General features: G+C 40.9%; 1 protein-coding gene across 1 annotated transcript in view; it reads right to left on the reverse strand.

Moving 5' to 3' along the window:
- The window catches only part of PATJ (PATJ crumbs cell polarity complex component), a 153,289-nt gene continuing 126,876 nt past the window's right edge, over positions 1-26,413 (reverse strand). The window contains exons 35-45 of the mRNA XM_034063832.1: positions 21,066-21,149; positions 18,909-19,102; positions 17,067-17,214; positions 15,830-15,916; positions 13,028-13,145; positions 11,631-11,668; positions 11,225-11,347; positions 10,019-10,123; positions 6,433-6,536; positions 4,356-4,479; positions 1-2,770 (exon numbers count right to left, since the gene is read on the reverse strand). Of these exons, the coding sequence (XP_033919723.1) occupies positions 2,624-2,770; positions 4,356-4,479; positions 6,433-6,536; positions 10,019-10,123; positions 11,225-11,347; positions 11,631-11,668; positions 13,028-13,145; positions 15,830-15,916; positions 17,067-17,214; positions 18,909-19,102; positions 21,066-21,149 (1,272 nt within the window). The 3' untranslated portion in view covers positions 1-2,623. The remainder of the gene's footprint in view (positions 2,771-4,355; positions 4,480-6,432; positions 6,537-10,018; positions 10,124-11,224; positions 11,348-11,630; positions 11,669-13,027; positions 13,146-15,829; positions 15,917-17,066; positions 17,215-18,908; positions 19,103-21,065; positions 21,150-26,413) is intronic.

Raw genomic sequence — 26,413 nt, forward strand, 5'->3', positions numbered from 1 at the left:
TACTTACATAACCAAGCTTTATTTAGAATCTTAGAAGTCATAAAATCTCTCATTTTACTGATAGACGTAAACATACAATCAGGAGGTTTCATTGCTTTTTCCCTTGCACAGAAATAAAACTTTAAACAAACCAGAACACCTCAACCCAGACAAGCGTAATGCAGATTTAATCACCTAACTTGGTCCTGTACATACAGCACACGCTCCTCCTTGTGGTCACTGGTTTATCAATTAGTTGCAATATAATTTTTGGCAGTAATATATTCAACACACAAAGTGCAAATTACAAGAAGCAGAAAAATGTTCTCTCTCATTCTGAGCAATGAGAAGTGCAAAATATCTCAGCCCATAAATTCTATTCTTTGTGTATATGAACACTATGTGCATAATAGGCTAATAAATAGCCATGTAAAACTTCACAGATTAAATGTGGCAACATCTTAAAGTTGGAATGCAACGGTTACAAAAACATAATCAGGCAGAGGAATCCTTACATCTTGTTCATAAATTCCACACACTGTGTCTGAGTGTACCTCTTCACATTTCACCTACCCACCTTTAACTTCTGCATACCTTGGATGCTTCTGCAACCAAAGGCAGTTTGTTAAACATTCTCCCAAACTGCTACATCTGGACATATTTCTGTGTGTCTACAATTGAGGTTCCACTAACACTTCACTTGGCAAATTAAATAGAACAGTGGGAATCCACTGAAAACGTGAAGTCTCTTCCAGGCACTATTAATGGAATACAATTCCAGCAAGGCTAAATGCACTTTGTGATTAACCTAAAGTTGAAAGGAAACTTTGCAATGAAGAAAACCATTTCAGTGAGAGCCAATCACAACTTGCTTAAGTATAGTTCATCTCACTTCAAGTATCTCTTTTTTAAAGTAAAATGGGGAAACACCCTGTCTAGATAAAATATACTGAACAACAGTACCTTCAACACAAACCCTGCACTGTTCAGTTGTTATACTGCAGCTTTTGAATAATCTTTCCATTACATTCCAGGGATTTTTCACATAAAATGAGCAGCCAATTTTGACACTCTCCCATTGCTTTCATTTCTCCCAGCTACATCATCATCATAAATTATACCAAATAGTCCAAATCAGACTGGGCTGCTTCCTCTAAAACCCTACTGTTCCTCTGGATAGGAAGATTAAACCACAATGACTTTCACTGCCATTAATCTGCCTGCCAAATTCATTTGCTAAATCACTAAGGCCACGGTCATATAATCACTGCAGGAATGGCTGTGACAGGTAACAACGTTGCTAACTTTTGGCTGAATGCTCCTGCATCTTACCTTCACTATGCAAAGCAGGACAGGCCTTGGGAAGGTGCCTTGTGGGCTTTGGCACACACTTGCCTAAACTAAAAAGTAGTTGAGGGCTTTGACTGAGCCATATGACTTGCTGGAGGAGGCTGCATGCTCTGCCCTGGGGAGGACATGATCTCAAACTGCTGCAGCAGTCTTCTGCAGTGATCATCTCACCAGTGCCTGGTATTATTTGGTATTATCCAAACCTGAACTCCAGCAGCTCCAGGAGAGAAGCATCCTCTGTGATCCGTGAAAGCCTCTTCCTGCACTATCTGATCCTGGGGAGACCCTTGGAAATGTAAAATGGTTTGCTGGGTTGGATTAACTTCATCTTAGCCTTAAAGACAAGGTGCAGAGGGACCGCTCACCATCGTTACTGGAATTACAGGATCACATTGCTGAAGCAAACTTTTTGTCTTCATTAAAGTTTCAGGATGAACAATTATGCTGCAGCTTGGCACAACAACAACTGCCTTTGTATGTAACATGCCTGGCATATATCAGCACGTTTCTTCTTCTTTAAAAATATAATGAGACTAGAATGAGACACGTTGTTGCTCATGCTGTCTCAATATCTGAAAAGGCTCAAACATTTTAAAAGCCTAAAAAAAATAAATTTCCCTCTCCCCTAGTTTATTTTTCCTGCTAAAGGCTGCAAATTGACACATCACAGTAATTACCTCTGACTAACTTCCACAGACCTACCCAAAGAGATAAACATGAGAAGTTCACATTTGACTATCAGACTTACTGTGCTGAGCACAAATAATTTCCCAGAGGAGAATTTGATATTTCATCATTTGGAACAGTGGTAATTTAATTACATTGCTAATGTTTTCTGGCATACTTGAAAGGACAATTAGCATAAGTAAATCATGAGTGAGATGACAAGTCACTCGGCATTTATTTCTGCTCATCAGATGAGATCAGTTGATGATCTAAATTCTCTTTTGTGTGTGAATTGATTCCAGGTTCAGCAGTTGTAACGGGTGTTCAGACTAGTGGGGATAAACTGATGTATAAATAAAGTTAAATGGACATTGTTCTTTGAAGTTTCTTGATTAAACTTGTCCAGAGAAACCTCAAAAGCCAACAGAAGTAGGAGAGGGTGGGGAGAAAGGCTGATAAATGTGCAAGGCTAAATGAAGCTCAAGATGCACACTACCCTTTCTGGCAATGGGGTGAATGCTGATTCTGCCAGGGTTTGCTTTACATCCTGCTCAGGGCTGAGCAGTATTATTATAGCTCTGCTGATGCTCTAAAATAAGTGTATTTATCTCCGCAAGCACAATGACATTCATGATAACACCGTTAATGTTACAGTTCCTTTCTGGCGCTTCAGGATAGCTACAGCTTGCTCATGAGTAACACCTTCCAAAGCTTCCCCATTAACTGCTAAAATCTGATCGCCACGCTTCAGTCTGCCATCGTCCGCAGCTGCTCCCTGCAAACAGCAAAGAGAGTCGTTAGTGGCTGGTAGCACGGAGCCCTCCCATCCCTCATAATACTGGATGAAATGAGGAGCACTGGGAATCCCACTGTAACTGAGTGGGGAACATGTGAAATGACAGTGCTGCTGAAGTCTCCCTGAGCGCTTCGAGCAAGCCTGCATGGTCTGGGGTGATAAACCCCTGGGAAGAATTAGCTCAACCCTGAAAAATTGCAGTGTAAAGACTGGTTCTGTCTTTTCTGATTATGGGGAGGCTTGTTAAAGCAGCATTTAAATGTACTCTGTAACCAGTGCTGAGAAACAGGTTAAAACGTAGGGAGAGGGACAGAACTAATGCAGCACAACAGCCTGGGCACTGCCCCAAGCCCTGGACAGATCTGGGCTCCCCTGAAGAAATGGCCTCAAGTTGCACCAGGGGAGGTTTAGATTGGGTATTAGGAAATATTTCTTCCCCCAAAGGGTTGTCAAGAACTGGAACAGGCTGCCCAGGGCAGTGGTGAAGTCACCGTCCCTGGAGATACTATTAAAAGTGGTGTAGTTTGGTGCTTGGGGACATGGTTTAATGGTGGGCTTGCCAGTGCTGGGTTAATGGCTGGACTCGATGATCTTAAAGGTCTTTTTCAACCTAAATGATTCAGTGATTGTATGAAAGTCCTGAGAAGCTCCCACAGAGCTTTACAAACGGCTGTTCTCCTTCAGGGCCCTCAGTGCAGCTCTTTTATCTAAATCCTGAGCCTGCCCTGCTCAGAGGTTGGCTCATGGTGTTAGGTTCTGCTCCACTGCCCCACTGGTGACTGCAGTGTATTCTGGCTCTGATTTAGGGTTTCTCAGCTATGCTCACATCTAGAAACATAAATACAAGCACTGGCTTAAAGACACAGTATCTTCCCATGTTAATAACTGAAAATTGTAAAAGAGACCAGATATTTGTGGTTTCAGCCCCCAAATCACAGAAGCAAGAGGAGACATGACTTCTATTCCACCTTCAGATGAAGTTTTCTTAATCATGTCACCAGAAGTGCTGACACAAGTGACAGCAAGCAGGTATAGGACAAGCAACTGCAACTGACTTAAAAGTTACTTTACGGAAAGTATCCCCAGTTCCCACTGTTTTCCTTTCCTCCTCCTCCATTTCCAGAGCTCCCTTCACATGGCCATGCCTGATGTATCTTGATGAGCACATTTCTAGCAAGGGGATGGGTGGGAAAAGGGTGAATTCTCCCTCACAGCAATGGAGGCTGTCTGCCTCAAGGATGGTCTCTGCTGTGCTATGTTTGCTCCTCAGCCTCGGTGGCCAGAGCCACTGCTAAGATTTACAGACAGAAAACTGCCTTACAAATATTTTAATGTATAAACCCAAATTTCCCAAGTACACAGAGAGCTTTTGCTGAGATAAAAGTATCTTGTTTCAGCCATCAGTAATACGAAGTATAAAGTGAGACGCCAGCTCTAGGTCCACTTACATCAATGTACTCAGCCAGTACATTTTGCTTTCTGCTACATAATATATTATCCAAGCCAAATCCTAGGTCTATTTTTAAAGATAATATAGAAATAGGGAGGAAAAAAAAAAAGATACCTTGGCAAATATAGTCTTGACATAAATGGGCAGGTCTCCATGGGGACTTCCATACCCCCCTACAATACTAAATCCCAGTCCATCAGAGCCTTTCTCCAAAGCAATAATCTTAGGCTGAGGTGCTCTGAAAACACAACAGATATCACTTAGAATAGCAATGTCTGTCTCTGGGGACTTTATGCAGAAGGAACACTTACAGAGGTATTTTATCTATCAAGAAGTTTTTCAAACAGTCACATACCACGACTCTTGCCTTTGCACTGCAACATCCTCCTGCACAGCCCAGAGTTCAAACGCTGTTCCTTGTACTTCAGCTCCTCACTCTGAAATACTTTAATAAGGACTCAAGAGCACTTATCTCTGATGCAGAAGTGAGACTCCCCTGATCTGCAGTCATTGCACGTATGTAGAGTTTGCTTTCTTACCAGCCAAGCTGTCATCTTTAGTCTGCAAAAGTGGCAACTGCAACTACTTTCTTACAGCATCATTTTGTTTTATGTCTTCAGAGGAATGAGTCTAATAGGGTGAAGCCAGGAACACTCGTGTTCATAGTCTCAGCTCTAGTGCAGGCTTTTTGGGCTGTTTTCTAACAACCTGTATTTGACCTACTCCTTGCAACCCCATCACTTAGAGCCTGAACTCTTCAGGGGCTTTTACTGTCTACAATGAGCAAAGGAAGATTCCTGGTTCAATTGAGACTACATGTATGTATATATCCATTGTAAATTTAAAAAAGTAATTTCTATATATTTAAAAATAATTACAGGGACAAAAGCTGTTTGGCATCTTCCACCTGTATAAAGGTGTAGCCTGTTATTAGATTTAATGAAGATATATATTGGAATTTTATATATACACACACACACATATATATATACATATATATAAATTATTTGACATAAGGAAGTTCTTCCCTGTGAGGGTGCTGAGGCACTGGCACAGGTTGCCCAGAGAAGCTGTGGCTGCCCCATCCCTGGCAGTGCTCAAGGCCAGGCAGGATGGGGCTTGGAGCAACCTGCTCTAGTGGAAGGTGTCCCTGCCTGTGGCAGGGGGTTGGGACTGGATGGGCTTTAAGGTCCCTTCCAACTCGAACCATTCCATGATTCCATGATTCTATTATGACCAATATGTAGCTATTTCTTTAGGATGGAGGGAATACATACGCCTACTTAATTCTGCTTCGTATTTTCACATTCACATTTCCTTACTATTTTAATATGAAAAGAGAACACAAATTCTTTTGTGAAGTAAGCAATTTTCCTTTGAGAGCAGCAATAAAAACAGTTTCTTGCATTGTGAGACTAGAGAATGCAGCATAAATAGCTCAACTTTTATACTCAAAAACCCCTGAGGTAGGGCAGCAACTTGCATCTCAGCTTCTTAAAATAAATATAATGAATGAAAGAATGAAAATGAAGAACATAATGAAGCTACTGAACCACAATGAAGATCAAATGAATTTCAAAATGATTACTGGAATGCTACAAGCTACCCTAAAAAGCACACAATGGAGAATGATGCATGGCCATGGGAGGGCTAGATCTCTAGCTTCTATCACCATACAGAAGTGCTGCAAGTGGAACACTTTTTAATCAGACTTCTTTGAATTGTAAAGCTAAAAAGATTCAAAGGACAAAGAATGCTCTGGGACATGTTTTGAAACATTTGTCTCTGATACCAGGTTTTTAACACCTCTTGCCTTAGTTTGCCAATGACAAATCATTTCAAATTGCTAGGATCGTAACGCCTTTCAGGCAAGGCAGCCAACAGACAAGGGCAGAACTGTCACGTCAGCATAACACATTAGAAAAAAAGGAGATATATTATCTTGAAATATGTCCAGAACGAGTGCTTGGAAACACATTTTGTGCTTATTTACTCAAGCAATTTCTGTCACTGTGTGAAGATGGACATGAGTCCATAATCAGCATGGAGAAGGTCACAGTTTTCATTTTAAAGGTGATGGAAAATTACAGACAAGAGCAATGGGAGAGACCCCTCCTTCACCACCCGAGGCTTTTCCCTTGCATGGCACACAGAAATCCATCTCAGTCATGCAGACTAAGTACAAACTTACTCGGGATCTTCAGAATGATGCTCAGAAGAAGAGTTAAGGTTGCACCCTGCGGACATGCTCTCCAGCTGGGTAGCAATGGCACTGATGTTGGTATCAGCCACAACCTAAATGGAAGGATGTAATGAAAAACTGTGCGTGTTCATTTAATACCAAAGACACCTTGTCTAATTATGCAGAAAACAGGAAAATCAATTGTTGATTATTTTTTTCCCCAAGCAAACTTAAAATACAAGTCCTACTCTCTTAAATGTCCTACAAATTCAATACATTCACATAACAGAGTTAATAGTAACCATATTTCTGGGGATTAAATGCAAACTTTGCTCTGAAGCTTTCTCTTGCCTTTTACATGATTATCATTCAGATGCTGAGCAGAGGGGAAGGGTCTTTCTGGAGAACCCAAAGAAAAAGATTACTTTCTCAGGGGGAATATGTGCATCTCAGAGTTGGCACAGGGTGTCCAGGATTGAGCTTGAAAGTAAAGGTCTCCTACAGAGAGCACCTCAGCCTTTAACAAAATAGAGAGATCCAAGGGACTATTGTGCAGAGGCCCCAAAATACCTCAGACTGGTTTATTTGATGAGTATGGAAGAAATTAATCCATGGTTTCAACTCCACTGGAGTTTCCAGCATAGATCAATAAACTGGGTTCTTAACCTTCCCAATTCTGCCTCCTGTGTCATTCTGAAGCCATCATGAATTACCACCAGATAGTAATTGATAAAGTTAATGACAGTTTATCAGGTTGTTGGGTAGCAAACTTGCTCAGGCTTTTAAAGCAACCCTATCCCTGTTGTGTAGGTTATGTACAAAGCCACTTATGGCTGGTCTGAGGAAACAGCTACCTGCTATAGTCTGGGGTTTGCTGTTCACAGGGGTTTTGCCTCACAAGGATAGAATCTTTCAGGCTCAGCAAGTTCTATTAAACACAAAAGTGTCAATACTCTCTCTGTCTCTTTTCTAAACCTTCCAGTGCATGCTAATTTTCTGTTCTTTGCCTTTTCAGGAAGATATCAGAAAATCACTATGAAGTGTTTGGGATTTTAAGTATTTACAGCTGAAAGGACATCAATTTCCTAACAACCACATGCGGTGGTTATCCCCTAACTCCATCTCCTTGTGATGAGCTATTCTTCCCTGCTTGACATTTACTGCTCAGCACAGGATTTTGGCTCAGAGAACAGTGAGAAATAGCCACTAAGGATATTTTCAATATTTCCTCTAGCTATCTATGGCCTTATTTTACCAAAATTAACAGGTACTTGTTCCACCCACAGCTCAAGGGAAACGTACCTTTTCAAAATACAAAAATCCATTCTATAAATCCCCTGTTTTAAATGATTGCTCACAATTCTCCCACAACAATATTTCCCTCTTCCTAATCACTCAGAGCCAAGAGGGTGGTAGGGTTTTCTAGGAAGGAAGATTAGTTCTCATGCAAATTTTGCATCCCAGGACTCAAGTTCTTGGATGCCCTAAATGAAGGGGTCCAGCAGACAGCAAAGACACCGTTAAGTTTTCCTTCTCACTGCAATAGGGGAAAGAGTGCCAGCCAGTCTTTGTCATATTTCGTTGTTAAATAAAATGAGGGCAAAACAAATCTATATTCAAAAATCTTCCGTTGGCAGGAAGAACGTATCAGAGTTCAACAACCTTGTAAAAAAGCTTCCCCTTATCTCATTACTACACCTGCAGAAAAGAAATTAAATTAAACCAAAGCATCAAAACAGCCGAAAGGGATGATTGTTCCCCTGAGACCCTAATCTCCCATTTGCAAACAGCATTTGCAAACTCCTTCCCCATCCTTCCCAGGACGTGCTGATAATAAGCCTTTCCACCCCACTGAACACAATTATCTGACCTTTCAAAGCAGTTTGCCATGAAGTGGTCTAACCTGATAATAAACACAATTACTTAATGACACATCAGTCATGATTATCACAGTGATAGGATTATTCCATTTTGATTGCTGTAATAAAAATAAGCCATCCAGTGACTGAGAAGTACCTGTGGTTTGCATGTAAGGTATCACCACACTTACAGCACGGCTTCAATACTACTCTTTGCTGCTATTAAAATATAAGATCCCACCTTCACATAATAGATTTTTAACAGAGGAAAATAGACTTTAACATTCCACCTTCACATAACAGACTTTAATAGAGGAAAATAGACTCTAACATTTCACTTTCACATAACAGATTTTAATAGAGGAAAATAGACTCTATTCTATCAGAGTAAACCCTAATCATCAATAAAAAGTATTAAGCCCATTTTAAGCCAGACAGCAAAAAATGCAGAAGAAAACCCATTAAGTGACAAACCCAAAGACATTTCCAGAAGAAACTCTTTGTTTATGTGAGCAACCAACTGACATCAGGAATATTTTTAAATACATGATGAGGTGAGATATGCTGTATTACAGCTTTCAAGATTGGCAATTTTGGGTTCTGCAGCAAGCTTTCATTTTCTATTCAGGGAATACTGTTGACATGAAAAGTGAAATTACTCAACGTTACTAACAATATGATAACTATAATTTAGCAGAAAATCCTCAGCTGGTGTATGCCTGAACATTTCCTTTGACTTCATAGAACTACACAAATACACCATCTGCTCTGGAACTGGCTCATCACTTACCAGGTCAGCAGTTCACAGGCAGACAAAACAAAGAATAAGCAAGTCTAAAACTAAGTTTATTGTAATTTCATTTATTTTTTTACCTTTTTTCTCCCTCCCCCTATTTTTTGTAGTCACATTTGTGTTGCAATGCAAGCAAGAAGCTTGCAAAACCCTCTCAAGATGTGTTCCAATCCAATATGCTGTGATGACAAAGAAAATTAGAGTAGATTCTAGTAGTGCATCTTATTGTTTTCCAATTGTTACAATAATTCTGCAAATGAGCAGTATTTTGAATTCTCTCTGGCAAGTATTTTCTCCATTTCTTTGTGTAAACATAAAAATAAACTGAAGATGAATATACTGGTAAGCAGCAATTAGAACCAAAGTGGCAGAATGTGTTCTTTTTAGCTAGCATATAAATGTGGCAGTGATAACAGTTTTCTCTCTTGAGTGTTATTTTTCATTACCTGTAGAATAAACAATTCTAGGCAGCACTGTCTTAATGATAATGCTATCATGTTTCCTAACTGCTGCTACCATTTCTTTCTTCTCCCCCTTTCAAGAACAAGGAAATTAACAGTGTGGGCAGTTTGGTCACAAGTCTAGCTACATGCATGCACTCATACCCACACACACACGTAATTTCTTGTTCCTAGTTAACTTCAAATTAAAAATACAAACAACAACTCGGAAGCTTGTTGATTTATCATGTGTAGCAACAAGTTATTTTGTTCCCTTTGTTATGCTTTCATATAGTCATGCTCACAGCCCATATGAATGGCAATAAAGAATTTCTGAATGAAAATCATTTCTTGCTTTCATTCTGTGTAATTCCCATCAGCAAGCACCCTGCAATTCTGTGATGCCTTGTGCCAGTGATGCTTAGGGTTTTTTCTTTTCTTTTTTTCCCCTGAATGCCATTTATCTCCCCTCATGCAGCTGCATGTTCAATTTATCACCATACCTGCAGGATAATGCTCCCATAAGCATTCTTTAGTAGATTAACCGCATCTGCATGAGACAGCCCATCCAAAGGTTGCCCATTAATACTGACAATCCGATCTCCAACCTAAAAGTACAACAGTGATGGAAAATTACTAGCATTAGGGAAAATTAAAATTAAGAATGCTTAAAATTCCTCATGAACTTGGCATTGCACAGTCATGCTTCTCTTTTGCGGGATCCCTTTTGTGAGAGTTCTGCATTGCCAGTGATCATTTCCCATTCTTCAGAGTAAGCACAATATGGATTTTTAAAAAACAACAATGCAACCAGAGAATGACGTGTTGTATTTTACTATTTCCATTTGCAAGCAGAGAGGAGGAGATTTTCACTGCTGTCCTCCCATCCAGAAAGGATTATTTGTGTCTGTATGTGCAGATGAGCTTATACTCTTACAGACTATGTACTCACAGGCTGAATGAAGTGTAGGAAAGCAGGTACTTCTGATATTAATCTAATTAACCTAAATGATTTATTATTATTATTATACATAAAAACAATCTTGACCCTGGCACTTAATGCTATTGTGTAATTCTGTTACAGACATGGCATGAATGCAGCAGCATGTACTAATGAATCTCATGGGCCAAAGCAACCCTGTACATCTGCATAATAAGTTCTTTCCAGTATTAATGATTCCTTGAAACTCTCACCAAAACTGAAAGTGTTCACTACAGTCATTCCCGAAATACACATATCTTGTGGGTCTGATATAAGTGCCTTATTTTGGCATTTCTTTTCATAAGGGCCTTAAGAACAAACAACTGACTTCCAATCTGTTTTCTACCTGTTTCGAGCTCTAAATGATGCCCAGCCTGTAGTCCCCAAAATGCTTGTGGTTTCCAGAGAGCCTGTTGCTGCCCTCCCTCGGTCTGGATGAACATATACACTTGAAAACCACTGCAAATGCATGTATGTTCTTTCTCTTAATGTCACTTTTCCATTATGGGCATTATCCCAAGATGCAATATAATTAAAAAGGGAAGAGACAGGACGGGTTATTTGGTTTTGTTTCTGGTTTTGGATATATATATATATAAATATATATAAGAGGAAAAGCAGTCTATGAGTTATCATCAAGGTGTTGATACAGAAGTGCTTGAGGCTCCTTCTCTGTAGGACACACTGCAGATGAAATAATAAATACTCAGAGGATCTCTCTACTCACTCTGAGTCTTTGGGTACGTGCAGCCACACCACTGGCTTGAATCATAGCAATGAAGATGGGAATATCTCCTAATGGACTTCCCTTCCCTCCTGCAATGCTGATACCAAGTGCATCATTTGGTCCCTAAAACAAAGCAAAACAAAACAACATTTTCAACTGAAGCAACCTGCAGAGGTCAGAGTTCAGGGTACAGTAATAACTGACCATTTGATTTACGGAACAGGAAGAATATAGGTTTGACAGACATACACATCCTTACACATGCAGGTCCCACTACTCTGGCATACATCCAACAACCTACTACAAATATAAATAATGCAATTTTACTTCTGAGAAATGCTAGAAAAATTAACAACTTCAGTTAAAGGTGTCAGCTTTTGGAATTGATCGAAACTAACTCACTGACCCTTGTTATCTCCACAGTCCTTGGGCCCATATCTGCTCCTAGGAATAACGAAACAAACAATTAGCATCTGTAATTAAGAGATAATATAATTAAGAGATAACACTGTCAGGTGACAATGGTCCCTTGCTGCATAGTCAGAGTTATCACCAAGCAGGAGCAGAGCCTCCCTGTGCCAAACCAGGCAGTGCCACTCACGTGAGGAGGATGTAATCACTCTGCCTGACGGATGCCAGTGACACCCATTGTAGCACTGCCACTGCTCGCCACAGCCTATTGAATAGCAGCACTCTGCCGGCCTGAAGACAAGCCCTATTGTGCATTTCACTCAATTAAAGATTGGCTTATTGTTCATAAATCACAGTGTCCCGACTACAAAGGGTAGAGCACGTGGCTGCTCTGAGGCTGTCGAGGTTCCATGGATTTCCTCTTCTAATTTGTGTTCTATTAGTAAATAACAGACAGCCAGGAAGTCTGGCTGGCACATATATAGCCATAGGACATTTGAAAGTACTCAAAATAGAAGAAAGGGAGAAAACAAAGAGAGAAAAATAAAGGGACACTTCAGAGGAATCATTCAGACTGGGATTCAACAGCCTGAAAGCTGATGGTGTAGTGAAGTCCTGGGCTCTGCTATACCAACCCCTAATTCTACCAGCTCCCATTAAACTACTTTCAGAACCTTTTATGAGGCAGGCAGAATTAGTCTCTTTCAAAAGTTAATGATTCTTAGTAACATATTTCAGTATTTCTCACCACCAGGCATGTGTGCTTGTGCAGATATCTGTTATAAGTATGGAAGGCAGGATTGCCAAGGTGCTGAGGTTCGCAGGGCCCTCCACATTGCCAGAAGGAAGCCACATTCCTCTTCCAGTGCATGTAAACTGGCAGAAGAAATGTCTTCTACTTCATGACCAAAGGTTACTGACTTCTGAGGCAGGTCAGAGCACCCAAACGCACAGGTTCTCCACAAGCAGGTTGTAGATTTAGCACTTGCTAAATCTGCAAATTGCCAACTGGGCATTATGACTTTCTCATTCCAAAACTCCCCATCGCACATTCACGAGCAACAAAGAAATAAATGAAGTGGTGGCAGCTTTATTCTGTGAGAGAATGGTTTCTAATGCGAGAACCATGCCTGTGCTAAGCCTCTGACATGGGCATTGGGGAATAGCAGGGCACAGAAATTCTGCACTTAAAATAGAGAAGCTGTTACTCTAGGAGTAGACATAAAAATAACGTCATCTGCTGGAAAGTGTTTTGGGCCTTCAAACATCAGTGGTGTGTCTTCTGGGAGGCAGAGTAGGAAAACCAATTTCAAGTATTCAGTTTTGCTTTGAAAACAGCACAAACATACAGCAAATAACACGCAGCTATTCTGACAGCCACCCAGTTTATACCTGAGTTCCTCTGAGACACATCTGCTGAAGATCTTTTTGTGCCAACAAAGCTCTGTAAGGTCGAGAGGACCGGAGCAAGCGCAGGGTGGAAGTGGCTGTGGACACTCTGTTGGCTTGCCTGGAGTTAAAAATAAATCAAAACCTGTGAGTCAAACCCAAATGTTAACTTTAAACCAGTTCCTGCAACATACGGGCACAGCTGTGCTCTGTGACAACCACACTGGAAATACCACATCAGCCACGCAACTGAAAACCCTTCCAACTTCATTTCCAAATGAGAACCTACACAACTGAACTTTACTCTCTACGTGCACACTTAGTGTTGGTCAGGTCTACTCCAGAGGGCATCAGGAAGTAGGATTAGCACTCTCCTTTGTTCCCAGTGTGTCTCTGCACCTGAGGAGAAGGGTACATGATGCCGGTGGACATCTCCCTCATGATGGATGCTGCAGGCACGATGAGTGTGCATAAGGCGCACAGCAGGACACATAACAGCTCCTCTCACACACTAACACCCATCTTGTTACATGGTGGTAATCGACAGGCTTTGTTATGTTAGCTGAATATATTATCTGATTACAAGGTTCTGTAATAGACTCTGCTCTTTCATTTGACCAAGAACCTACCCTTATTTCCAGAATAACATGCCAGGTGACAAAAGGGAGAGCCTTTGAAGACGGCTGCTTGCGCATGTAACCAATTCTTGGCTGTCCATTACCAGCCCTCCTTTCCCCTATCTCTGTATCTGGCTTTATCTTCAGACTCTGCTCCTCAAGGAAACATAATTATCAATTTAGGAAGTGCATCTGAACAACAGGATTCACCGAGGGCCAGACCTTCCCAACTGTGCTGCCTTACGCAGAACAAAGATCTGGCCTATACTTCTCCATCCACAGCAGAGCTTTCTCTCTCTAAATACATTAGGCGGTGAATCAAAAGCTCTGGCAGCATTAATTCTAACTGACCAGTGTGCAGCTGTCAGTGATGAACAACAGGCAGAGCACAATTTCCACCTCTAGTTGCCAATTCGTGGGTCAGTTAATGTAATTTGCAATGCATGTCAAAGAAATCACTGTCCTGCACCACAAGGCTTCTATTTCTACAGTTAAAGGTATGCAACAGACCAAGGCAAAAGCCAAGTGAGGACAAAAGTTCTGGATGCTCTTGGCCAGCAGCTTCGACAACATCGCTCACAGTTGTGCAAATCATTCAAGCCGATTTGCTGTGTTATTTGCCAAGAATTTTATAAATCTTGGAAAGGTTTTGCTGAGAAAAATCTATTTGGTTTACAAAATCACCAGGTCGCTGAGGAGCACTGAGATGAGGGCTCTCAAATGACTCTGCAGTAAAAGTGGCAATTAAGATTTCTGGTATTGAAAGAGATACAGAAATTACCAGGTTCCTGCAAAAGCCTCTAATGCCACAAAGAAAGGGGGTGACGTTTGATCTGATTTTTACCTGGATTCATGTTAGATACTATTTTGCTTCCCTTTCAGCTGTGAGTTTTACATAGTAAAAATGGGTGGATAACTTTTAACCACCCCTTTTTGATTACATTGCTCTTGCTTGGGCTAGCTGTTGACACAACGATCCCAAACCTCCTAACACTCAAGACTGCAGTCTTACTCAATGCAATCAGTATAATTTTCCTCTGTTATTTCATTCCTCCTTGCCTGCTGTATGCAGTGCAGATGTTTCTCCAAGGATTTAGTCAGTATTTTTAAAGCTGGGCTTTAGCCCTTCCCGTACCTCACCCACCCCTTCATCACTGCTAGCCTTTAGGAAGTTAAGAAATCACACCACATGACTATGATCTTGGCATCCTTTTTGGGTTGTTCGTGCACAACACTGAGGACAAGTCTGCCCTCTTACTGACCTCCTTAAAAGATTTCCTGCTTTAACTTAAATCCCCCCTTAACTCAAATCCTATGGCTCCTCCTCTCTGTTTCCAAATCCAAACCCTTCTTTTAGCTTTTGTGAAAGTTGGGCTGGATCCACTGGTGTGCAGGCTCTCCTGACTGCTCCCAATTCTGTGTGAGAGGGAGGTGTGTGGGCAAAGTCCCTGTGGGTCCCTGACAGCTGTCCCTAGGCAGAGAGGGGGCAAAATACTCCATAGCTCCATAGCAAAATACTCCATATTCCATAGCAATTAGCCCTGCTGTGAATCACTGCCAACTTCAATATAATGGCAAAGGAGGTCTTTGGAAGGAAAATCCATCCCAAAAAAAGTTTTCCAAGTCATCTTGCCTTTATTTTCTCCCTTTCAATACTTGAGCTTTAATACTAGTGGTATCAGTGTCTAAGCTGACTGGGGGGTGTGGGGAGAAGGGGAAAGCCCTGCACTGATTGAAAATGAATTGTTGTCTTCGCTTCAGGTAAAAAGCAAGTGAAGCAGGAAATTGCTCTGTGTTTTCTTTGAGAGCAAAGCAGCTCTCATGTGGTTCTGCCCTAAGATAGGCAGAGATACAGTTCAGTTTCATTAACTCCTTTTGAGTAACAAAACAGCTGCACAAAATACATTCAGCATTTTTTGCAGGTCTGAAAAAATATATATGGGCATCATTGGTGTGTCTCGGGAAGACACTCCTTAAAAAGAGATATTAACTTGCTCTTCTACTTAACCAGCATGTCAGCATGACACTTGCTTTGCAGTTCAGCACAGAAAATCATCGTGATAAAATACTTTGTTCCACCTGCTCAGCAGTAAGCGTCTATGGAAGGACTGTGCCTCATGTGCATGTGCTCTGTCCCCATGCCCTGCCTTTCACAGCCCCGCTTTATATATATGAATTTGTCACTAACCTGACTGTTTTGGGATGTTTTCCGTGATGATAGCCATGATCCAGCTCGCAGTCTCCCAAGTTCAAGATGCACTAGGCCTTGGGCACACTTGGAAAAAGAACAACCACAATGTACAGCATTTAAGTAGACGTATAATATTTCATGCTCTCCTGGAGAGAATTATGTTTATATTCAGCACCACAACCCCATGAAGAAAACCACAAGGAATGCTCAAAAGCAATAACATTTGTATTTAGACAATACAAAATGTACCCATTCCTGGATCTAGGTTTAACCTGAAGGTTTAATCCTAGTTGTTGAAGTCAGTATGAATCTTCCTACTGGCAAACTGTAGATGGCCAGTTACTCAGGAAAAATAAACAAAAGCTCCCAACTCTTTAACAGAAGTTTGCTACAAACAATACTCATGCAAAACACTTCAGAGGAAAAATGCTGCAGAAAAGGGTGAAATTAACACATATGGATTCAACTTCATAATTGGAAATATCACGTACTTCCAATTCTTAAATAGGTAAACTTTTGGCCAAGTATCAGCCCTGAATGGAAAAAGCAAGGAAATAATTAGTCTTTCCCTTCAAGAATGGAAGAAATCATATGCAGAAACAGTAGTGGTGATGGCAGGGAAAAAGCCCTTGTCTCCAGATGCAGTTTAAAATAGAAATGGGTCTGCAGCATCACTCCCACCCATCCTTTCATCCCAGGTACAGGCTGTTGGGGTTGGGAGCTGTACAGAGGAGCTAATATCAGGCCCTCACAGCCAGGCCACCTCCCGCCCTCTCCTCTGACCCAAGCAGCCACATGCTTTTGAATGGAAAAGGCAACTTCAGAGTGTAAGATCACTCCACTAAGATGGAAAGCTGTGCAGAAACAGATTTAAGCTGCCATTTTATAGCTGCAGGTCAGCTCAGCAAAGCCAAAGGCATTTCACTTCAGTCCTGATTTGTATGCCTCTCAGGTTTCCAAATGTTTTTCTAACATATGAAATCCACAGTTGCATTTTCAAATAAATGCCTAAATACTACATGTGTCTTTGTTTTCCCACTTCATACCATCTAACTCTTAGAAATACATGGAGAAGTGATTTTAAATGAATTTCCCAAAGTTATTTCAGATGAAATTCCTGTCTCAGTAATCAGTTCAAGCTGTCCTGTGTATGCGTAAATAGCACTTCAGGATAATTACCCTGCATAGTGTTAGTAACTGCAATTCAATATCTTAAAATGTATTATGTACTCACCTTAAGTATAGTGGCAACAGTCTCTTGTGAGGCATTTCTCATATCCTCTCCATTTACAGACAAAATCTGATCTCCTTGAATTAATCTTCCATCTAGGTCTGCAGCTCCTCCTTTAACAATGTCAGAGATAAACACTCCACTTCCATTTCTAACAATGCAAGAAGCATATGGCTAATTACACAATCCAATATTCTTTGGGAGACCAATTTAGACTACTTGCATTTAAGAGACATTAACAGAAACCTGTGAGCAGTGCAAGAAGTAGTTTTACATCCATTCAACCATGCAAAAAATCTATGAGTTTTAAAACTAAGGCATGGTTTGCTATATTTAATGCTGTCTTTTGCCTTGAACCGTTAGTTCTGACTGTATGAGCCATGAAGATTCCTGAAAAATACCACCTGTGTGAATCAAAAGCCAAGGATCAGTCTAAGATGGAGTTAAACTATGTCCTGATGTGCCTGATATGAATTATGCAGCCTCAGATACTTCTTCTATGTTCACCTCCAAGGTTCAGCTCAGTTCCTTTCTCAGAAGCCTGGAGGGCCCCAACAGAAACAGGGAGAAGTTTGCAGAAAAGACTTTTCTAGTTTGCACCTGAGTTATGGAGCAGGAAATCCAGCTTTGTGGCCATGCAGACATGGCCAATGTATTTTATTTCCCCTCCAGAGGCTGCAGTCCCCTTGTTGCTGGCCCTATCTCCCAATGCTCGCTATGGTGTGAGCTGGTGCCAGCTGCAATGCCAAGGTTTGGCATTTGGCACCCTTCAGGACACAACACTTCACAACCTGAATTATACCTGGGCATCACATGCTGACTTCACAAACTGGGCTGCCTCTACAGTAGAAATCCCCACAAGCAAAGCACTTCGCAGTAGTACAGAAAGTTTTGCATGGAAGCAAACATGGGAGGGCTGGAGACTGCCATTACCATCTGTAAGGTAATTTACATAAGCTAAATTAATTACCCAGCCCGCAATCTGCTCACAACACCTGGGTTAAACATCACCACTCTTGTAAAAAGCTGCTGCAGAAACTTCACTGACCATACGCAGTCAGGATAATGACATGATGATTTGTAATTGAGAAAATAAATTATTTCTGGCAATACAGAAGAGCAACCATATGACACTTCCAACGCTGAACGAGTGCTTGCCAGTGTCATGCCGTAAATCTCTTCTAGCAATGAAAGATTAAAGCTATCAGTGCTCTGGTTTGAATGATCTAATAGCAATGGTTTAGAAATATATCAGTAAAAAGTCACATTTTATTAAGCAGTTGTTACCTACTCGTTGTGTCTCAGATTCTGCTCTGCAATCACAGTACTGGTGTCTAGTGCTGACCAGTAACTTTGATACTGTTCAGGATGTGGGTCTAACTCAGCTGCTTATCTTTCACTGACATCAGTCCCTTTGAACTGGGGTAGCAGCTAGATCTAACTCACAAATCTATTTTCAAAGGCATACCCTGGTATTTACATAAATACTTATAGTATCTATATTTATAGTATTTATAATAGTATTTATAAATATAAATACTTATAGTATTTATAATACTTGAGGTTTCTGCCCCCATTCTGAAATCAGAAAACCCATGGTTAGGGCCTCCAAGCCCTGAGATGCATCTATGCTGAAGTCAGCAGGACAGTGAGCTCCCAGCTCCACATGTGCCCACTTGGCTACACAGCCCCATGGCATCCTTGAAGCTATTTAGATACAAAATTCTCTTCCTTGCAGAGTTTTTCCTTTATTTCCTATTCCATTTAATGGCTACAGTCATTCATATGGCAAAAAGCAAATTATTTCTCATTTGAAGTACCGTAAGGTCAGAGAGATGCTCTTACCGTTTTCCAGCAATGCTGAGCCCCAGTCCTCGGCCTGTTTTCTTCTGTATATCTACATAGAAGATCTCTAAGTTTTCTTCATCTTTGTAATGTGCTTCATCCCTATAAACTACTAATTGCACCTTCTGGGGCGTCTGTCTCAATGCAGTGATAGCTTCTTCATGGCTGGCATTCCGCAGATCAATCCCATTCACCTGAAATAATCAGTGTTTTCTTTCCAAATGACATGTATAAATGATCTTTTCATCGCACCCTACTCAAGTGTGACAGGACAAATTTGTCAAATTGACACCCCTTGGCACTCTAATTTAGTGCTCCCATTTCTAGAGGGCTGAGCTCCTGGATCTCCTACTGAGTGCAAGTTTGGTGTTTTGTGCCTCCACATGGAATAAATCACAATAATCAAAACATGTTGGCTTGTAAGTTTTGTGGGTGTTCTTCCCTTCTTTTTCACTGCTGGATCCTCAAACAATGCTTCCTTCTTACAACCAGACAAAGTGGGACATGCTCCTTTGAGCTTCTTGTATCTCTTACTGCTCAGATTCTTTCTCCCCCAGCTTTGCACCACTGCCAAGCCAAAGACAGAAGGAATCAAAAACATTAGCAAATGGCAATGGTGAAGCTCAGGCAGGACATATTAAATGGTTATTTTGCTTTGTTCCAATAGATGGCACACAAGACCACTCCTGGAGCACTCAATTACATTTCTCTTACCATAACCTGAAAATGCTTTTAGCATTTTAGTAGTATCAGATGGAACAAGAAGTTCTGATTGAACACCCAAGTACTAAAAACATCCATTGCATCTTGAAACCTAATCTCCCAATTTTGCCAGACCTGATCCACAGATGCCCTTGAAGGTGTTTACCAATATTCTGTTTCATTTCTTAATAGCAAAAAGTATCAATGCTTAAATATTTTGGAAGTCTCTTTAGGAATCAGCATGAACTGCAAGTGAATACAATGTTAATCCACTTCCATAACATAGGAAGTTTTAAGGCAATGAAAATTCTCAGTATTTCTAAATACACAAAATTACAGCCATACTAACTTTTACATTAAGATAGCTAAGCCTAATTTATAGTAATTACATTCTTTCGTACTAATTCTGCACAGTTGCTTATATACTGCACTGGTATTCTTTTCTTGACACAGGCGTCTACGTGTGCTTTATCATACTAATCTGAAACTAACTCAGAGTCATCTTTTTGATTCATTACTGTGGCTTTTAAAAGCTGAAAGAATAACAATATTACAGCACACAAACATCAGCACTTTCCTGTTTGACCAGAGAAGAATTAATTAACCTTCCCCCTTTTTGCCCCCTCATTATTGTGCTCTGTTAATACACAGTTATTTATAAAAAGAAAACAACATTCAGCCTTAACACTAAAAACAATATTTTCAGTGCAAGAGCTGTAAAGACAAATCCCCAAGTACCTCTCACTATTTTCCTAACCCTACACACCAATGCCTTAATGGCCATGCTGGGAATTTGTCCTGATCTGACAGCGAGACACTGCAAGCAGCTGCGCTGAACCCCTGCCTGACGCAAGTTTCATTTGCGGACCAACACGTCTTTCTTAACCCTTTCCTTCCTCAATTTCCATGCTACTCTGCAGGAAAAACACTACATTTATTGACAGAAATAATTCTGTGTGTTACTGGTTTTATGAGCCATGGCCTGAGGGGGCTGGTAGCTCCGCCAGCAACGCTGCAGGCAGGCACTGTTTAGCAGCAGGGATGCTGGCAGGGATGTTCACAGGGATGCTGCAGCTACCCCTTGCCTTTGCTCCCCAAGTTCACCAAACTCAGCACTTTGAAGGCAGTACTGAGATACTTGAGCAATGCAGGTAGCGCAGGTCTCTGAATGAAAGATTAAACAGATGAATAATACTGAGCTATTGGACATGACAGCTGAACTATGTAATCCAAGAACTGCCGTGCTCAATTAAATTTAATATATTCTCAATTTGTACCTTCAGTTTATATGAATATATAAGGAAATATGAATGTGTCAGGACGTTCTCAGTGGCAGAAAAGAAGCTTCAATTGCCCTATGCCTATTGTTCCTCCTTCAAGAAACCTACACTGCATTGAATACAAATATACATGACAAAGATATAAGCAAGCACATACACAGAGGGACTTATTTACCTCCAGAATCTGATCTCCAGCCCAAAGTCTGCCATCTCGGGCTGCTGCCCCTTCTTCATAAACTTCATGGATCACTATGGCATCCTGTGGGAAGAAAGGGGTAATGTGAATCCTTCCTCCCCAACACCCCTCAAACTGGCAGCTATGACCCACCTCACACAACCCATTGATCTGCAGTAAACAGGTACAGTGCTCCATGTCAGGATAAGCAAGACTGTAACAGAATTCCTTTATTTTTAAATATTTTGGGATAAGAAAACTACTCCCTTAATCAAAATACAGAGAACCAGTAAATAGGATTTTGCTCACTACTTCATGGTAGTCTTGTCTTGGGTTTCTTCAGTTTCCATCATTTTCATCCACTGGCATCAGGAGCATGTGAACTCAGTGTGAACTCTTGTATTAATATCGTCTACTTTTAATGATATTATTTAAAACCAGATTCTTTGGAGCTATGAATATTTTTAGGGACTTGGCATAGAGCTCGGCTTTAAGCAAGAACTGAATGCCTTGTGGTAAATAGCACTGGTTAAATCTGTAAGAAATGAAATCCAGAAGAAATGAACAATGGCAAATGTTAGTTTATTACTGAGGTTGGAAAATGTAGGCAGTGGCAGATGTAGCTTCAGGGAAGGTTTCAGTGATTTAATCTTATTGCCAGCAATAGATGTCCCCGAAGAAAAAGCATTACAAAGAACATACTGTTCTCTTGCTGGTGCTTTCCCTCTGCATTGTTCGGGTTTGTTTCTTATTTCTTATTCGTTTCCCCCCTCTGAAAAAAAAGGTGAACATTCTGCAACAGAGCTTCAGCTGCAGTCCTGACAGCAGGACGGGATGCTCCACTGTGCAAAGTGTGCTCCTCTCTCCAGTGTCACCAGCAAACAGCCAGCCTCAGAGCAGAACTGGCTTCATGACAAATCCTGAAATGGCTTTAGATGAATATATGGGGACTTGCAATTAGATATGTAGGTTTTGGATAAGTTGTCCTCAGATGAATATATCCTCCCAAAACACCACGGTGGTGAAGCTCCTTCAGCAGTTTGATGTATAAGTCAAAGAGGAGACTTTCTGCAGAGGTTAGCAGTGTGTGAGCCCTGCTGTGCACTGCCTTCCTGGAGCAGAAGCAGGAAATAGCTGCTGGGGTAGAACAAAGCACCTTGGTGTTTTGAAAACACTGCTAGATACTACATCTCTCATCACCAAGTGAACTTCCCCCCTGTGTTGCCTTGTGGTCCTTTCCCTGCACACATGGTGCATGTTGAACAGAAAGAAAACTCAAATGCCCTTAAGCTAACACTCTGATCAAGACAACATTGAGAGCACTATTCTCTTTTATTCCCACTACACCTTATTTAATGATGTGGACTTGTGTCTACAGCCACTTCGCTGCTGCTGGAGCACAGTACCACTGTCATAAGCTTCCTCTTTGATACATATAAACCAGTCACTGAAAAAAGCCTGAAGGATTTTAATCACAAATGGATTACAGCTGATACAAGTGTTCCAGATGGGGTAAAAAAGATTTCAATCTACATAAATGAAGGCAAAATACTATGAGCTGTGTACCAAGGTAATTAATTAAATCAAATGAATGGTTTGATTAAAAAAATATGACATCTATACACAAACCACTGGTAACTGCAGGGTTTTCTTCAAATAACTGACGCAGCTATTACCAGTGGAAGAGTCCTTGTCTCATCTCAGCAGCACTGCTCAAATCCTCTGCTAAGTGACTTAGATCTCACAGTTCTGGGGTTTTGGTTGCTTGGTTTGGGGTTTATTTTTTGGTTCCCTTTGTTTTAAAAGTGATCATGTAACTCTACGTGCACACAAGAGACTTGTGCTTGGGTGAAAGCCAGGAGGGTGACAGTGATCTGTATTTTTTCACCTGAGGCTGATCATGGGTAACTGAGTAAAAGCTAAGTCTGTGGTTTAGAACTTCCATGGCACACTTCACTTTCAGCTTTTTAAGCACTTCACAAAGGCAGGCGTTTAGAAGTGGCCAACGAGATAACACGAAATATCAACCAGGTTGTTAAGACTGCATCACTCAAACATGACACAGTAGGGCAGTGGATGAACACAAGCTTCAGTAGGAAAGTGGCAACGTGACTGTGTAACTGCAGACTGGGAATGCACAGGATTGTCAAAGCAAACACTTTCAGACTGTATTTAATCTGGTATTTCTTAACCTCTGAACAAGGAGCTTTCCATCACGTATCTTTAAGTTTGCTTTTCATCTGCGGTTGCCCTAAAAATGGTCAACAAACTGAAGTTACCAGCTTTTCCCAGTACTGCATTATTAAATGTGAAAATGCACATACCTAAAGCTCTGATTCAGGAACCACCAAATGTTATCAGTTTGAATAATCTGCATCATCTGTTTGAAAAGGCACCAATTCAGTGTTACTCTGCAGTTCCTGCATGTGTTATAAGCCAGACCTAGAACTAAAAATACATATGGCATGAAAAGGTACATTCCTGTTTGTTCTGTGCCTACCCCAAAGAAGGAAACATCTTGCTGACCTACAAAAGCACTGTTTTCTTAACTAGCTTTTTGTTAAAGTAGTGTAGTTGAATCAAATCGATTAAAACCAGAATGAAACATGTCCATGATGTACTGTAAAGGTTTTCCAACAGCCCATAAGCATAAATATGAGAGTCTTACCTCCCTTAACTCATAAACTATGACAGACACCTTTCCTCTGATACTTCTGGGACAGCTCAAAGTACATTTATCCCAGAAGTAATCTTTTTCCATTAGATCTAGTGGGATCTGGGTAAGACTCTGCTAGTTTTGATCATCCATGACAAATCATGTGTTTTAAGCTCCCTTCCAACCAAAACCAGTCTGGGATTCTGTGAAAGTGACATCAATGTTCAGACAGAGGTTGTGGATTCCTGACTGCTCTGGGTAGATTTTTCACATCCATCCCTCTCCATCTCCTTTCACTACCAGCTTCATACAGATCATGGCACTCTATGATACACCTTGGCAGAGTCACAGAAACTCTGCGTGCAGAAGGGGGAAGAACATATCAAGAACATAGGTGTTTGAAGAAAAATACCCAGCTGCTGAAAGCACATACTTCATAAGGTTTACAAATACATTCAACAAACCAGAGCTTTAATCTTCGTATATTTTGACAAAGAATAGCTGGGACCATTTTACAAATCACGAATTATGCAAAGTTGAACATTTCTTGCATGGGATGAAGGATGCAGAATACAAGTCAGGGCATATGAACAGTACTTTTCTATGCTAAACAAAGTCCACACTCACAAGTGCAAATTTAGACTATTCAACCATGAAAACACTGAAAGAAAAGTAGAAAGGAATTTGTCTTCTACTGCTAAGGCTGCCGTATAGGGCTGAACAGTGCTTATATTGAGGGGTTCAGATTTGAGCTGTGGGATAGCTACACCCCTTGCTCTCACTTTAGCAGCAGAACACCACTGCGATTGCACAGTCTGCTTGAGCAAAGGGAAGGCACATGAGTGATAACTCTCACACTGACTCACAAAATGAGGTTTTGGCTGTGGAAGAAATGGCAGGCAAGTAGAAGAGCTGAGAGAGCCTCTTGGTCTGTCGACCTTGAAGAACAACATTGGTGCAGAGCGAATGACTCCTGAACAGTGAGGGCAAGAGAACCTCACAGGAATTAGCACCCAATCTGAGAAGCCACTTATGGAAAATACAACTTGTAAAAAGTGCACAGCGTGATCTACATTGCACTTCTTTCTGCCTAAGGGTGGGGAAGAGCCTTGACCTCTTGAGGAAGCAGATCTCAACTCCCCCCCAGGCTGTGGATATGTTTTCTGCTCGATTTATAACAACTTCAGAGACGCGGTAGGGGAAGAATATCACACTCACCCATCAGAGAGCACAAACAGAAATGCTAACATGAAAGAATTAAATTCAGTAAGAGTGACAGCTTAATCTTTGTATCTGAAATGTCAAGAGCTGGTACAGCAGAGACGCCAGGCAATGACCTTGACTGTGCCTTTGGGAGAAAGGTGGTAAAGTCAGCTTCCTACTCAGGAAAATCACTGCCCAAGTGAACCTTAAAAGCCTGCAGGACCATAAACAGTGGTGAGAAAGCCCCACAAGGTGTCTGGCTTTAGGCTTGGACTGCTCACACATTTTCTGCTGGTTTGTAGTTTCTCAGCCAACATCTGAAGTGTTTCTTTGCTTCCATGCAGCTGTTCTTCAGAAGGACAAGCAGCAGCTTTCAATGCAGGGGGCCCTCTGCCACTGAAAATCACCCCCCAGACTGTTAATTTCCAAATGCTGCGAGGGTGGGGAAGCAAAAGGACACAAGACATGAAAGAAGCTCAAAAAATTAAGTATCATGGATATTTTGATGAAGTTCTGTGATGTGGATCAAGATGCAAGCAGGGAGATTTCAAAGGAACTGGAGCAGAGAAATACCCACATACCTGTGTTGGCTGATTTGACAGTGGAATGGGTCTCAAATTTGTAAAGAGCCTTCTTGCATAGTACTGCATAGTCCTTAACTACTGCAGATCATTCACAACAAGCTATTTCTGTAAATGAGCTAATATTTGCTTTGAGTTTATCTTTGCTGTGCTATTTCATTCTATGAGATCTAGCCATTGCTTTGATAGGGTCACAGGCACTTTACAGAAATCCTCAACCAAAACATGTTGAGGACTGCAATAACCATCAGCACAAAATGACACCAGGTAAGGTATTTAGTAAGAAATGAGTTGTTTGAAAATCCCAGACTGTATTTCAAAAGATGTGCATTTTAAGGCAGTAATCATTAGACAAGAAGTCCCTGAAACAGTTATGCAGGCAGAAACCATATCCATAGCTTTGCCCTCTCGCTACAAAACTATTTCTACCACCAGAACATTGCCAGCCATTTGACCCAAACCAAGGGAGCATTATAGGGCAAAACGGTGCCTGTCTCCCTGAACAGACACTTCTGAGCCCACAACAATGCTGTAAGTCTGTGTCAAAACAGAGACACCACATATTTGGGAATCATAGAATGAATTCATAGAATGAATCCTAGACTGGTTTGTGTTGAAGGGACCTTAAAACTCATCCAGTTCCAATTTCTATATGGATTACAGCACTTTCCTGAGGAAGCAGAAAAGTAAGCTACACATAAAACAACACTCAGGAAAGATGTTTTCTGATTTAGTTGACAAGTTGCATTTTCCTAAGCTAATATTACACATTTCCATCAAATTTCCTACATAGCTACATGTGTTGTTCTAAATTAGCATATATTGAAGATAATAAAGCTACAAGGGTGTTTTGCTGCCTGCAGCGTTGCAGATTTATCTCTTTCCCAGGGCAAGTAGAATATCATTAG

The sequence above is a fragment of the Melopsittacus undulatus genome, chromosome 6 (assembly GCF_012275295.1).
Source record: "Melopsittacus undulatus isolate bMelUnd1 chromosome 6, bMelUnd1.mat.Z, whole genome shotgun sequence".
Lineage (NCBI taxonomy): Eukaryota > Metazoa > Chordata > Aves > Psittaciformes > Psittaculidae > Melopsittacus > Melopsittacus undulatus.